This window comes from Poecile atricapillus, chromosome 2 (assembly GCF_030490865.1).
Source record: "Poecile atricapillus isolate bPoeAtr1 chromosome 2, bPoeAtr1.hap1, whole genome shotgun sequence".
Taxonomy (NCBI): Eukaryota; Metazoa; Chordata; class Aves; order Passeriformes; family Paridae; genus Poecile; species Poecile atricapillus.
The window spans coordinates 58,775,364-58,787,836 of record NC_081250.1 but is presented as its reverse complement, the minus strand read 5'-3'; the positions used below and the strand labels follow the sequence as shown (position 1 = coordinate 58,787,836).

Sequence of the window (12,473 nt, the reverse complement as noted above, 5' to 3'; positions counted from 1 at the left end):
TCCCTCCTGCGTGGTGCGTGTGTGCTTCGCTGCTGCCGCCGCTGCCGCCGCTGCCGCCGCCACCGAGGCGGTCGGTGCCTCTCGCAGGCGGCGCTGCCGGTGCCGGGGAGACGCATCATTTGGCGGAGCGAAGCGGCTAATTGCGGAGCCCCGTCCTTCATTTACATATGCAGCCTGAGTCCGCTGGAGCCGCGCCAATCCGTGCTCGCCCCCAGCACCATTAATCGCCATGCATTATTCACAATCATAATTACTGAGCCCCATGCGCGCTGCGCGCAGCCGCCCCAGCCCGCCGCCCCGCGCACACCCCGCCGCCCCGCGCACACCCCGCCCGGCTCATCCCCCGCTCGCTCACCCGCTCACCCGCGCACTCACTCGCTCACTCCCAGTTTGGCTGGCTGCTTAGCCTTGCCTTTTTTTTTTTTTTTTTTTCTTTTTTTTTTTTTTCCCCCCCTGGGGTGTTTGGTTGCCTTTTCTGTTATTTGTTTGGTTTGTTTTGCAACTCGACTTTTATTTGTGAACAGTTATTTCTAGCCCCCAACCCCCCTTCCTTCGTTCCCAATTCCTTCCCCCCTCCTTGCCACCTCCACGTCGCTGATGCCTCTGCAAAAAACAGAGTCAAGACGGCTCAGTTAGCAGCATGTCTCGTCGAAAGCAAGCGAAACCCCAGCATCTCAAATCGGACGAAGAGCTGCAAGCAGAGGTAGTTTCTGAGCACGGTAAGGGCTCCCGGCGCCTCTTTCTCCTTCTCTCTCTCTTTTTGTGAGTGTGTTTCGGATGGAGATAGGTGAATTTATGGTGATGGTGAACATGGGAGCGCAATTACTCTGCAGCGGGAGAATGGGAATTAGAGCAGCCGGGGGAAGAGGCAGCGGAACTGAGAAGTTCGCAGTTTAGCCAAGTTTCTGCAGCCCACCCCCTGCCGAACCAGCCCTCCCAGCAGCAACCTCCCGGCCTCCCCAGCGCTTTGATCGCGGCTGGGCTCGGCGGCGGGGCTCGGCCCTCCCTCCCCACTCACCCGGGCTCGAGCAGCTGCAGGAACGGGCGCCCCGGAGCAGCGCCTGCCTCCTCCTCCTCCTCCTCCTCCTCCTCTCCGCTGCGCTCCTTCTCCCTGTGTTATTGGGTACCCCCTTTTCCCCCCTCCTGCTCCCTCCCGGCGGAGGCTCGGAGCGGACAGAAGCCATGTTCCCCTCTCCCCGCCGGCTCCAGGAAAGTTGGGGCGGCCGGGGCCGGGGTGCCCTGCCCGAGGCCGAGGGAGGTCCCGCGGGCCGTGGGCTGCCGGGCCCCAGGACAGCCCCAGGGCTGCCGCTGCCCGGGGATGCCCCCGCGGCCCCGGATCGCCCGCCCAGGCTGCGGGGGCTGCCCCGGCCGCTCCCTCCGTTCGCCCCGGGGGACCGGGGGGTGACCGTGGTAGGAGCGGGCAGAGCCGCTCGGGTGCGCGGGGCCAGCGGAGTTGGTTTCATTATTTTCGAGAGGATTGAGCAGAAGCTTTTAGCCTTCCCCCCTGCGCTGCCTTCCCCCCTTCGCCTCCTGGCTCTGCTGCGACTGTAATTATCATCGGTGGTAGGTGACACGGAGTGCCACCAACGCCACCAGCCCCTGTCGCGCCGGCTGTAGGCAGTGGGGAAGGGTTATTTTCTCGCCCATCCGCCATTCCTCGCTTCCTCCCCACACGCAGGCACACGCACACTTGCTTTTATGCATCTGGGCTGCCGGGCAGCTAGTGAACAAGTGTCCAAAGCTGAAGAGATTTGGACTGTAATCCTGCTTTATTTCCACTTTGCTGTAGGAATAGGGCTGCAGGGTTTTCTTCTTCCATCTTACTTTTTCCTTTTTTTTTTTTTTTTTTTTTTTATTAGTTTTAATTTCCTTAGTAGTCCCTGGCACTCCAGCGTGCAAAGTCCATGCTCTCTTCTCCTGGACTAAGTTGAGAGCTTCCACTTGAAAGTTTTTCTTTTCCTCTTTACATAGAGACCACCGCTTTCTTAGTTTCTCACATAACCAAGCGGGATCCCCAATGTTTTTGGCTTTCTGTGTAGGCCCCTTGCTCCACTATATTATCTCCTCTCTCTCTCTCTCATTCCTTTCGAAAAGTAAGACAAAAAAGTCCTTCTCCTGCTTTAAAACTATAATTACTTTTAAGTTGCATCTGTGAGGAGAGAAAGGCAGCAAAGTTGAAGCCTGAGGAGGATTTTGACTATTGTATCTGAACTTTACAGCCCTGAAGCTTAAGGCAGCATGAATCCACTTCATCAGGTTAAAACATCTGTCAGACTGGCAAATTGTTAAGCCTCCTGCTCCTTCCCAGGGTGTTTGGGGAGGCAGGGAGCAAGTCCCACACTGTCCAGAGCTGCTAAGGGGGCTCCTGCCACTGCTCCAGGAAAACCCACTTGGGTGTTGACAATAACAGGCACACAGAGAAATGCTTCCTTCTGTCACAGTGGAGGAGCAAAGCAGTGCATTTTCAAATTTTTTTTTCTTTTCCTTAGGAAACAGTGGTCGTGTAAAATAAATTAATATAGACAAGTAGATAAGAATTAGTATTTTATTATGAAAGCAAGATTTGTTGCGCCCATCTCTTTTGGGTTGGACTCTAGGTCTAAGAATTTATCATTAGCATTATAAACTTTTACATGCTCTGAATCCATTTCAGTACAGGAAAATAAAACCCCACTACTTCATTATGACACTCCTGGTGAGTTAATAAATTGAAAAAAATTGTTAAACTAGCTTTTTGTTTTGTTTTGTGAATCTTATCTATGTAGCCATGTCACCCGAGATTAGAACAAGAGATATGCTAAAAAGAAACGCTTGCATATGGTGGGTAGATTAAGGACAAAGAATCTTTTTGTCATGGAAATGTTTTTTTTTTTCCCCTTTTTGGGGGGGTTTTGTTTTGTTTACTTCATCACATAGAATTTCTCACACTTGGTTTGTTTTGTATTGCCCTCAATGACTACATGATCAAATGAATGGATTTATTTCTGCCGAATGAGAAAGACAGTCTTTCCATCAAAAGGACTACATTGCATCCCAGTGAGGAATTTTAAAGCGTTATTATTGTGGTCCCTGAATAGCACAAAATCGGCTTTCACAGCAGCCCTAAAATGCAACAATGTAAAAATACTTTTCAGACTTAGAAGGCTGTTATCAAAATGTGCTATGTTTCCTTTTATTAAAACATATTTTAATTAATAGAGTGAAACCCTTGATTGTTAACAATTAACAAGCTAAAGTTGGGTTTGCACTTCCATTTGAGAAATGTGAGCAAGGTGGAGACAGGCTACAGGAGCAGAGGGCTATCTAGTGCACATTAGTGTAATGTAAATCATTTACACGTTATATTAGGAAGCCTAACGATTGCCATACTTGAAAGCAATTTTATAGGCCAGATATAATGAGAGCTCCAAGTCTCGTGAATTAAAACACTTCTTGTCAAGTCAGTGTTCTTCATTTCTGTCCACAGCTGTGATCAAGATATTGCTACAGTTCCTGAGTGTATTTTGCAACAGGCCAAAAATAGTTCGCACAGCGCAAGAATATTTGTCATTTTATGAAAGCAAACTGTTTAAGCAGTATTATTTCATATGTGTAGCCTTTTCAGTCATTTTGCTCCTTATCTCCAAAGGAGTTAATGCAAGACCAAGCAAATGAAGCTTATTATTTATTTAATGAAATCATGTTTAATATCACCTCAAAATAGATTTTATAAAATGGAGCATTTAAAAATTAATGTCCCATAAATATAATCCTCACAGTGAAGGGACATTCACAGCAACAGAGAGAAACCTGGAAGTTTAGGGTGCAGGACAGAACACAAACATTAGGCCGGGTTTTAAGCTGACTGGTCACAGCAGAACTTTCATGCTAACGTTATCACAAAAGTTTTAGAATCTAAACAAATAATTTTATTGCCATCTTGGGCTACAGCATATCACAACTTCATTCAAACAGGACATTGTCATGGTGGTGAGAAACTGTTGGAAATATGAAGATAATTAGTATGTCATCAGCTACAGATATACACTCAAAATCGTTAGAAATTATTAGTCAAAAGTGAAATGCTAAAAAATATATTTTTCAATAATTTTGAAAAGAAATGTTAACAAACAGCTGGTGATGATATATTTCTTGAGTAATTGTGGTGTAGAAGAGTGAACAAAAATACGTATTAAAAACCCCACAATTTGAGGTTGCTAAATGAGAAGATCTGCTGGAAATCATTTAAAAACAGCAGCAGCAGGACTCAGATGACTGCCTGTAGAATACAATAATCTCAGTTTCTCAGTAAATGTAACGCATTGTAATAGCTGGAATTACATTTCTAATACACTTGCCTAATTCACCAGATTACAAATGAATCAGAATTGTAGATACAATAAACATGCTTCAACTCCAACTAATTTTAAAATTAAACCATGGACATAGCATTTGTATTTTTAAAGCAGAGGTAATAGAAAGTGTTTTGTTTGTTTTTGGGTTTCTTTTTTTTGTTGATTTTTTTTTTTTGGTTGGGTTTTGTTTCTTTTTTAAGTGCTAAAAAGTGATTCTTAGAGTGTGCAAGTGAGGTTCTGGTACGAGTGATGACAAATGGTGCTTTGGACTTCTTCATGTGAAGTTTCTGGCAAAGATATATTTAGCCTGAGGTGGGAGGGATACCTTGTAGTGAGCTGTGTAAAGAGAGTTTTCTAATGTGCCTTTTGCAGTCATTTCTGAAAATATTGGACCTCTTTTTTTTCTCCCACTCTTCAATACATACAACATAATCTAAACTAATTGATCTGTTCCATCTTGGTAAAGTGGGATTGGGCTGTGCAGTTTTGGGCAGTTTGGTGACTGCACTTAGTATTCTTCTGGAGTATGTACACAGACACACAGGCTCAGCTACAGCAAAGACACAGTTCAGTATGTAGCAGCCAGCCTCATGTGAGTGTGGTCACTCCATCTGCATATAGGGAGGGATAAAACACATTTTGGGGGGTCATTCCTCAGTATGAAATTGAGGTTATTCTCTATTGCTTAGACACTGCTGCATTTCAAACTTGAGAAGTCACGAGCAGCTGTCAGTAAACATAAAACTTAGGTGATTTTTGCAAATATTTATTCTTGATTTTTGCAAATATTTATTCTGAGGCAAGTGTAAGAGAAGGCTTTTTGTTTTGAAAAATAAAGGGCAAATTAGTATCGCTATAAATTGTCCCTTTGATTAGAAATGGTAATTGAAACTTTATATAAATACTTTTGCAAATACAGCAGAGACTTCATGTTCAAAGTAGGTAACATTTGTGATAGTGTAATTTTAAAAATACTCGGGGCTGAATTGTGTTAGCCATAGAAAAATATTTGGAATAATAAGGAAACTACAGCAATTGGCCAATTTACTGATGTATGTATAACAATGGAAGTAGACAAAACTGGGTCAGATTTTATCTGGTGATGCTGGTCTTGAAGTCTCACCATCTTCTGGGGCAGACATTAAGGCACTTTTTTCAGAGTGAGAGGGAGGAAATTTTGAAAGGTGTTTGTTCAAATTCTATGCAATTAAGCTATTAACATGCATACATTTAGCTGTTGAAAATTACTTTTCCTTGCCTAAGACAGAGGAAAAGCTACAATTCAAAACACATGTGGCATTAGAAAAAGAGTAAAAAAAAAACCCTAATTAACAAAGTGTATTAGTGTCATCTGAAAAATAGTCTGAGTCCTGGGAAGATTTTCCCGATATCTCTCCTTCATTTGATTTGTTGTCTGCCAAACATAGACAAGCATATCTGTTGACTATCCAGCAGCCAGGGCATGAGTCAATCACTTTTGTTGATAATAAACCAGGTCAGGCATGACATTAAAATAGTTAAGTACTGACAGAGTTTCTGCAATAAAGCATATAAAAATAATTTATTTTATTGTATTGTATTTGTAAAATGAGAGTAGTTGTCTACATTTTTTTTCCAGAAGAAGCACTAGTAAATCTAGTTCTACCACTCATATTGAATTTTATATATCAATGTCAATCCTGTTTCCTTTGCGCTCTTAAAATTTCCCACTAAATGTAGTGAAGGTTCTCCATTAATTAAAAAAAAGGGAATTTAGGCCAAAATTAGGTCCACTTTTAGGAGCTGGCTCAGTTATAGTGCTGTTAGTCTTGAACATTTCTTCTTATCAAGGAAATACCCTTCAAAACCATGAAAGCCAGAAAGACAGATATTTGTAAGGGCGATAGAAAACCATAACGCGACACATTTTAAAAAATCTGTTTCTTTTGAGATAAAAAGTGAAAAGATAAAGGATTAAGGAGAGAGGGCTTTACTATTTCCTTGCTATATTTAGTGTGCAAAAAGTGAGCCTACTTGAACTATATTTGTTATTACAGCCTAAGCTAAATCTTTACAAAAACCTCTTCTGAAATTCTTATTGCCACTTCCTAACGCTGGCGTGTATGGGGTGTTCCTCCCCCAAGCACCTCCAAAAAAAGAAAAAAAATAATATAAAAAAAAATTAAAAAATCTGAGAGCTATCACCGTCGCAAAAGAAACACGGAGAGCATTTCCAGCCTTTGGAGGCAGGCAGGGAGGCACGGCGGAGCGCTCGGGCTGGCTGCTGAGCCCCCGCAGCCGCCGCCGGGCCGGGCGCAGGTGGGCGCTGCGCGGAGGGGCCGCTCCGCGGGAGCTCCGCCGGGGAATGCCGGCCAGAAGGTGGGATCGCGGAGTCCCAGAAAGCTTCCCCAGGTCTCCTCTCCCTCAGGGTGGGTAGTTAGAAGTGCTTTGACAAGGCTTGCTGATTTAACCTTTGCCTGCTTTGCCCTGCCAGGGGTGGCCACTAGATGTCAAGCTCATAATACAATTAGTACATCTGTGCAGTTGACCTTGGCAGCACGGCTTACCACTGTTCCGTTAAGTGTTAACACTGAATTTGAGTGTTAACTAGAGATCCCTCGGAGTTTGCTACATGCTGTACAGCTTATCAAATGCCCATCTAGTTCAACACAAGTGTTTACAGTCCTTAGAGTAGGAAAAAGGTTTCCTTTTGTGAAGCCCAGCATCTTGAGCTGCTTAATTAACCCTGCAGGTGCTGCCGTATTTTTGTTCCAGATAATCAAAACCAACTCGTCATTCAGCTTTTCAGGAGACCCCTTCTCCTGGTGCCATTCGATAGCTTTTATTTATGAATTTGTTGATGCACTAATGTCCCCAAAGCTATAAATGGTGAAAGCTAAAGGACTTGTCTAGATCGTTATGGCTTTGCTATCCTGGGTAATTCTGCAGTGAAGGACCAAACAAATGGCGAAAGACCAAAACGACTGAGCATCACAGCTGGCATTGAACTGCTCCAGGTTTGCTCTTTCAAGCACTCCTGGTTGTGAGTCCTTTTTATTCAGAGGAGCCAAGAATTCGTAAGTTCAGTTTTGAGATTCTTAGGAGATGCAGGATTTGGTCCTCACATCGGCTCCTTGTCTTGTCAGCCTCTAAAACCAAATTTGTCCTCCTTTCTGTGCTTGCTCAGAAAGTGATTGGCTTCATTAATTTATGCCGGGTGTTAAGAGTTGTGTAGTTTAAGATGTGGTTAATTTTGCAGTTTCTAAGGAAAGCAATTCAGAATCTCTATGGTTCTGCCTCTGTTTATTTGTTTTGGTTTGGTTTTTCAGTTTTTATTTTTTTTTTTCATATCAGCTGTGTTAGAAGTATTTACCTCGATTTTATTTTTTTTTTTTAGGATTCCAAATAAAACTCGATGCATTCCAAATGTATTCCAAATAAACTTAATTCTTACAGGGACCCACATTATTTGTAGACGAATTCTGCCCAACCTGTGCCATAAAAGCCAACCGAGTAAGTGCTTATATGACTTTGAAAAACATAGCACAGGTCTTATTTAATATGATATCTTGCACAGATATTACAAACAATTTGTGAAACTTGCATCTGTTCCACATCTGCGTCCACAGAGAAAGGCGCCAGTGTTTGATATAGTGAAGTGCTTCGCTGCACAGATTAGAAGCTGCAAATGTTTTAAGCAGAGTACAGTTAGTGCCTGTGCCACAGGTGGCTGTTACTTAACAAATTCTGAGATCCAGGCTACTGAATAGATCAAACCGTGTGTGCCAGGTCAGCGCCGGGTTTTGCATAGCAAGAGTGCCCTCCACTGTTCGAATCCATTCTAACAGCTTTTGTGGGCTGAGAAAAAGGACAGAAAATTTTTCTTTTGAGTCTGGAATTTCTTCTACATTGTTAAACACAGTAGGGGTCTCTATTTGTCTCCTCCTGTTTCACAGCTTGGGCTCAGTATGTGATAATTCATCTTTCTTTATGGGATTCAAAGCTATCATAAAGAGTTAAAAAGAATTAATTTGCAAGAAAATAAACGTGTTCTAACAATTTAAGAAAACTTTCTTTAACAGCTCCGTCAATTGTAAGAGATGATAGAGCTAAGGAAAAAGTAGTACTGTTCTTCTCCAGGATCAATATGTTACTACAAGGTTACTGTTTCCAAATTAATATAATTTTTAAACAAATTTATGGTGTTCTTTTCATATATGTTGTTACTTTATTTAATCTGTGCTCAGGGAAAAATAAGCATTCTGATGATAGGAGTAGTAAATAATTGTCCTGTACCAGTGCACTGGGCTCAGAGTTCTGTTTATAATAATGCTTGTTTAAATATACAAAATGCTGTGAGCAGCACTTTGAAATGATTATTGGATTTGCATGTGAGAGCATTTTATACATCTGTCTTCATAGTTAGCAGACATTTTAGCTTTAGCTAGTGCTAATATATGCATTTTTTTTCTGAAACATCTTCACAGTTTCTACACTGCTTCACAGTGTTTTTTTTATCGCCCTGAAAGAAATTACTACATTTAGGAAATACTATTAACTCTCAATTATAGAGGTCTGAATGTAGAAATAATAGTAATTCATACAACATTCTTTCATACTTTCATTTGTATTGTTGTGTACAGTCTAAAAAGAAGCTTCAGAAAATATTTTACTCCCACATTTGTGGGATTCCTTTACAAGGCAGTTTTGTTTGAATGCTTCAGGAAGGTATCAACAACTTAAAATATGTTTAAGACTAAGGAAACATTGATTCTCTTACTTGTTTTTACCCAAGTGTCCAATGAATTACACATAACTTGAGGATTCCATGACACAGAGTAACAGGAAAACAAAATACTGAATAATCAGAGATGATTTTATTGTAGCTGTCCTTAATTAATATAATCAAAAAGACTCTTTTCAGGTGATTTACTTATGTGGAACTAGAACTAATTTGAGATGGGACAAAACGAAAAGATTCTGGAGCAAAAATTAAACACAATATTTGGTTGGAGCTTTTTCCAGACTGGAAGCAGTAAGTCCTAAGAAAGGGGGCATTTAATAAGCAGCATACATTTTAAGAATTAACCTGACTAGCATGTTATGCTTAATTTCAGTCTGTTTCACAAAAGTAGATAGAAACCTTTTTTAAGCACCCATTCATTACATTTACCCTTCACATCAGGCAAGAAGCTCTTCTCTCACACAGAGGAGAAAGATCTATGCCGGCAATAAAAATTTAGAACTAGTAAAGCCAGGTTTACAAATCCTCTGTGTGTGTAATCAGAAGTGACAATTTTTTTCTCGACTGCACATTTCCCAATGGTGACAAAAGGACCCACAAGACCCTTTGAGCCGTGTCCCTTCCCCTTGGGCACTGAGGAAGCAGACCAACACCATCCTCCTTGCTCCTGCCTGAAAAGTGTTTGGTGGGTACCAAACACTGTACTTTGCACAGAGCAAAGCCTCCCGGCATCAACCCCTTGTACCCCCCTCACTGAGTCACCAGAGCACCTGAACGGCTTCAGGTGTCACCACCCCAAAGTGCCTTTCTCAAAAAAGCCTTCGTTTGAATTTCTGTGGGCTAATTTTAGGGCCAGACCTCGGTGGTGCAAAGTGCCAGCCCTGCTGGAGCCACCGTGGCTCCGTGGGCTGGTGCCTGCTCAGGAGCTCACCCCGGGTACCATCTGAGAGATGCTGCCTGAGATTTTTCACCTGCTTTCATATGGGAAGCTTGATGTGCTGTAATTCATCTTGCATCCCGTAGCAGCTTCAGATTAGTCCGTTAGCTGTTAGACTGCTAATGAGAAAAAGAAAATAACTGAGAGGTTATTAGTGGCTGAGATCCTGACTGCTTGACAAAACTCCCATTCAACACCTTTTGTGTAACTAAGAACTGCAAAATTCAACCCATGTCCGTAAGATTAAGCAAGTGCTCGTTTAATTCCGCCAAGGTCTTGAAAATTTTTACTGTATCACATCCTCACTGTAATAACAAAAATTATTGCTTCTCTTCAGGAAAATCTAAAGAAAAAAGGTGAAGTTCTTCGCTACCTAACAGATTCAATCCCTTTGTAATACATCAGAAAATGAAGACAAGCTATAAAGCATAAATAAATATGGAAAAAATATGTGTTTCCCTGCAATATATATTCAATTATATGTATAATTGAATATAATATTCAATTTTGTGATTAAAAAACCAAAATTAATTTGTAGCTTAATATTTTAGCATTTAAAATTTTTAATATTCTGAATTAATGATTAAATTTTGGTATAGATTTCTGTCATTCATAAAGTGACAGAGTTTTAACAAAGAATCAAAAATAACCTTTCACGTAGAATGCTTTTAAGTTTTACTCCCTGTTGAATTCAGTGAGGACTCACACTTCAAAAGCAACAACAAATACAGTGCCTTAGTGCTTTCACATCAGTAAGTACTACTTAAAGGGATGTTAGAAATTACATTTGTGAAATACAGAGCTGATGTCCATTTGTCCAGTATGTTGCAAAGTATGTATCAGTTGGTTTTTTTTAGTTTTTCCTTTTCTACCCTTGGAAGTGCTTGTTTGCATGGCTAGTTTATATTCTTTGAATCTTATTTAATTCAGCACTGTTTCAGATGTAGGTAAAAGCTACTCATTTGAGTAGGACTTGTTGGATTGAGACCACAGGCTGTCATTCTGTGAAGCGTCTTAGTAGCCTCAGCGTGCTGTGCAGGAAAGTACCGTCACCCGTGGCAAATCAGCATTTACTTTCATGCCATTTGTGTCACCTGCTTGCCTGCCTGTCCAAGGAAGTGAAGCTTTGAGAGAGATTTGTTTGATGCTTTTTTTAAAAAGCCAGAATAATTTATCCTAAGTGGAAAGTACTGCAGTGAGATTAATAGTGTGTTTAGTTTAAGGTTGAACTGGGGGGAAGAAAACCCCTAGCAACTCCTTGGCATTATTTGAAATATTTTTCTAAAAGAGTCCTTGACTATTTCAAGGCAGATAGATGATGAGGTGAATGAACTTGGATCGGTCATTTGAAAAGTATTCTCACTATTTTTAAGGTACGGGAGTTGAGGGAAGGAGAAATGCAAAACAGAGCTATAGGTCCCCACTTAGTACAGGCAGGAGCCTGGTCCCCCTGTGACAGCACAAAACTAGCCATTTACTTCACTGAGAGCAGAGCTGAGCACTGATAATCCAAGAATTTAGCTATACTACTGCATTTCTCATGTAGTTTTTCACAAATCATATTTCAAATGCAGACTGCCGTTTCTTTGAGTTTGAGAACAAGTACACCAGTCTGCTTATTATTTTGAAATGCTGAGCAGGTCCACATTAATACCTCCTGGCAGCGGGCAGCAGCAGTTAAGGTTGCTTTGGAAAGCTTACATGTTATACACACTAGCTTTGATACATGGAGATCATGAGACTGTCTACCAACGCATAAAATAATACCTGTTTTGGTTGTAAATGTTCACATTTGAGCTTAGTGATTACTATACAGTGTCTGAAATAATTAGCTTGCTGGTGTTTGATCAGCTCATTCTAGATCAGAGGACAGCCATATTTGAATGGCTATATTGCCTGAATCCATTACTAATTACTGAAACCTTTTGTGCTAGGTTTGTTTAGAAAAAGCTCTCCTTAAACAAAAGAATACCGATATATAGATAAAGGCTGGAAGGGGAGCTGCACAGTTAGCAGCTTCTTTAAGAATCAATCCTCCTTTGCAATCACTTAGTAGCAATATTGGAAGCAGTAGTTGTAATAATAGTAATAATCATAATCATAACAACAACAACAACACACAACTGTTACCTGGCCTGCCAATGTTTGGAAATAGCACTGGAAAGTGTTCCCAGTGAAAGCCTTTGGAAAAACGACATCTCTCTGTGCGTGGTCGGTACTACCAACCAGGGCACTCCATAGATTCTGAGCAAGGACCAGAGAATCCGTCTCCCCGACTTTTAAAATGTAAATCTGTAATGTAAATAAGGATTTGTTTGAGTTGTCTTAGTTCGGAAAGACTCTGGAGAGAGGCAAGCGTGTTGGGTGTTGGATGCTTCGCTGGGCTGTACTCTGCATGCTTTCACTTTGCGAGAGCTGAAGCGCAAGCTGAAAATGTGGTTTGGAAGTCTGCTTTTTCACTTAACTCACTTTGGGAGGC

At 41.4% G+C, this 12,473-nt stretch overlaps 2 protein-coding genes across 5 annotated transcripts in view; one reads left to right on the top strand and one right to left on the bottom strand.

The window, feature by feature from the left end:
* Positions 1 to 562: 562 nt before the first annotated feature.
* The window catches only part of SALL3 (spalt like transcription factor 3), a 32,676-nt gene continuing 20,765 nt past the window's right edge, over positions 563 to 12,473 (top strand). For all 4 annotated transcript variants that reach the window (XR_009277018.1, XM_058833525.1, XM_058833526.1 and 1 more), the window contains exon 1: positions 563 to 719. Coding sequence is in view for 3 of the 4 variants with exons in the window: in XM_058833525.1 (XP_058689508.1) it covers positions 641 to 719 (79 nt within the window). In the remaining variant the exon portion in view is untranslated. The remainder of the gene's footprint in view (positions 720 to 12,473) is intronic.
* PANO1 (proapoptotic nucleolar protein 1) lies at positions 580 to 1,751 on the bottom strand. Its single transcript, XM_058833528.1, has 2 exons — positions 1,019 to 1,751; positions 580 to 827 (listed from the first exon to the last, which is right to left on the bottom strand). The coding sequence occupies exons 1-2, from the start codon at positions 1,461 to 1,463 to the stop codon at positions 823 to 825; spliced, it is 450 nt and encodes a 149-aa protein (XP_058689511.1). The 5' UTR covers positions 1,464 to 1,751; the 3' UTR covers positions 580 to 822.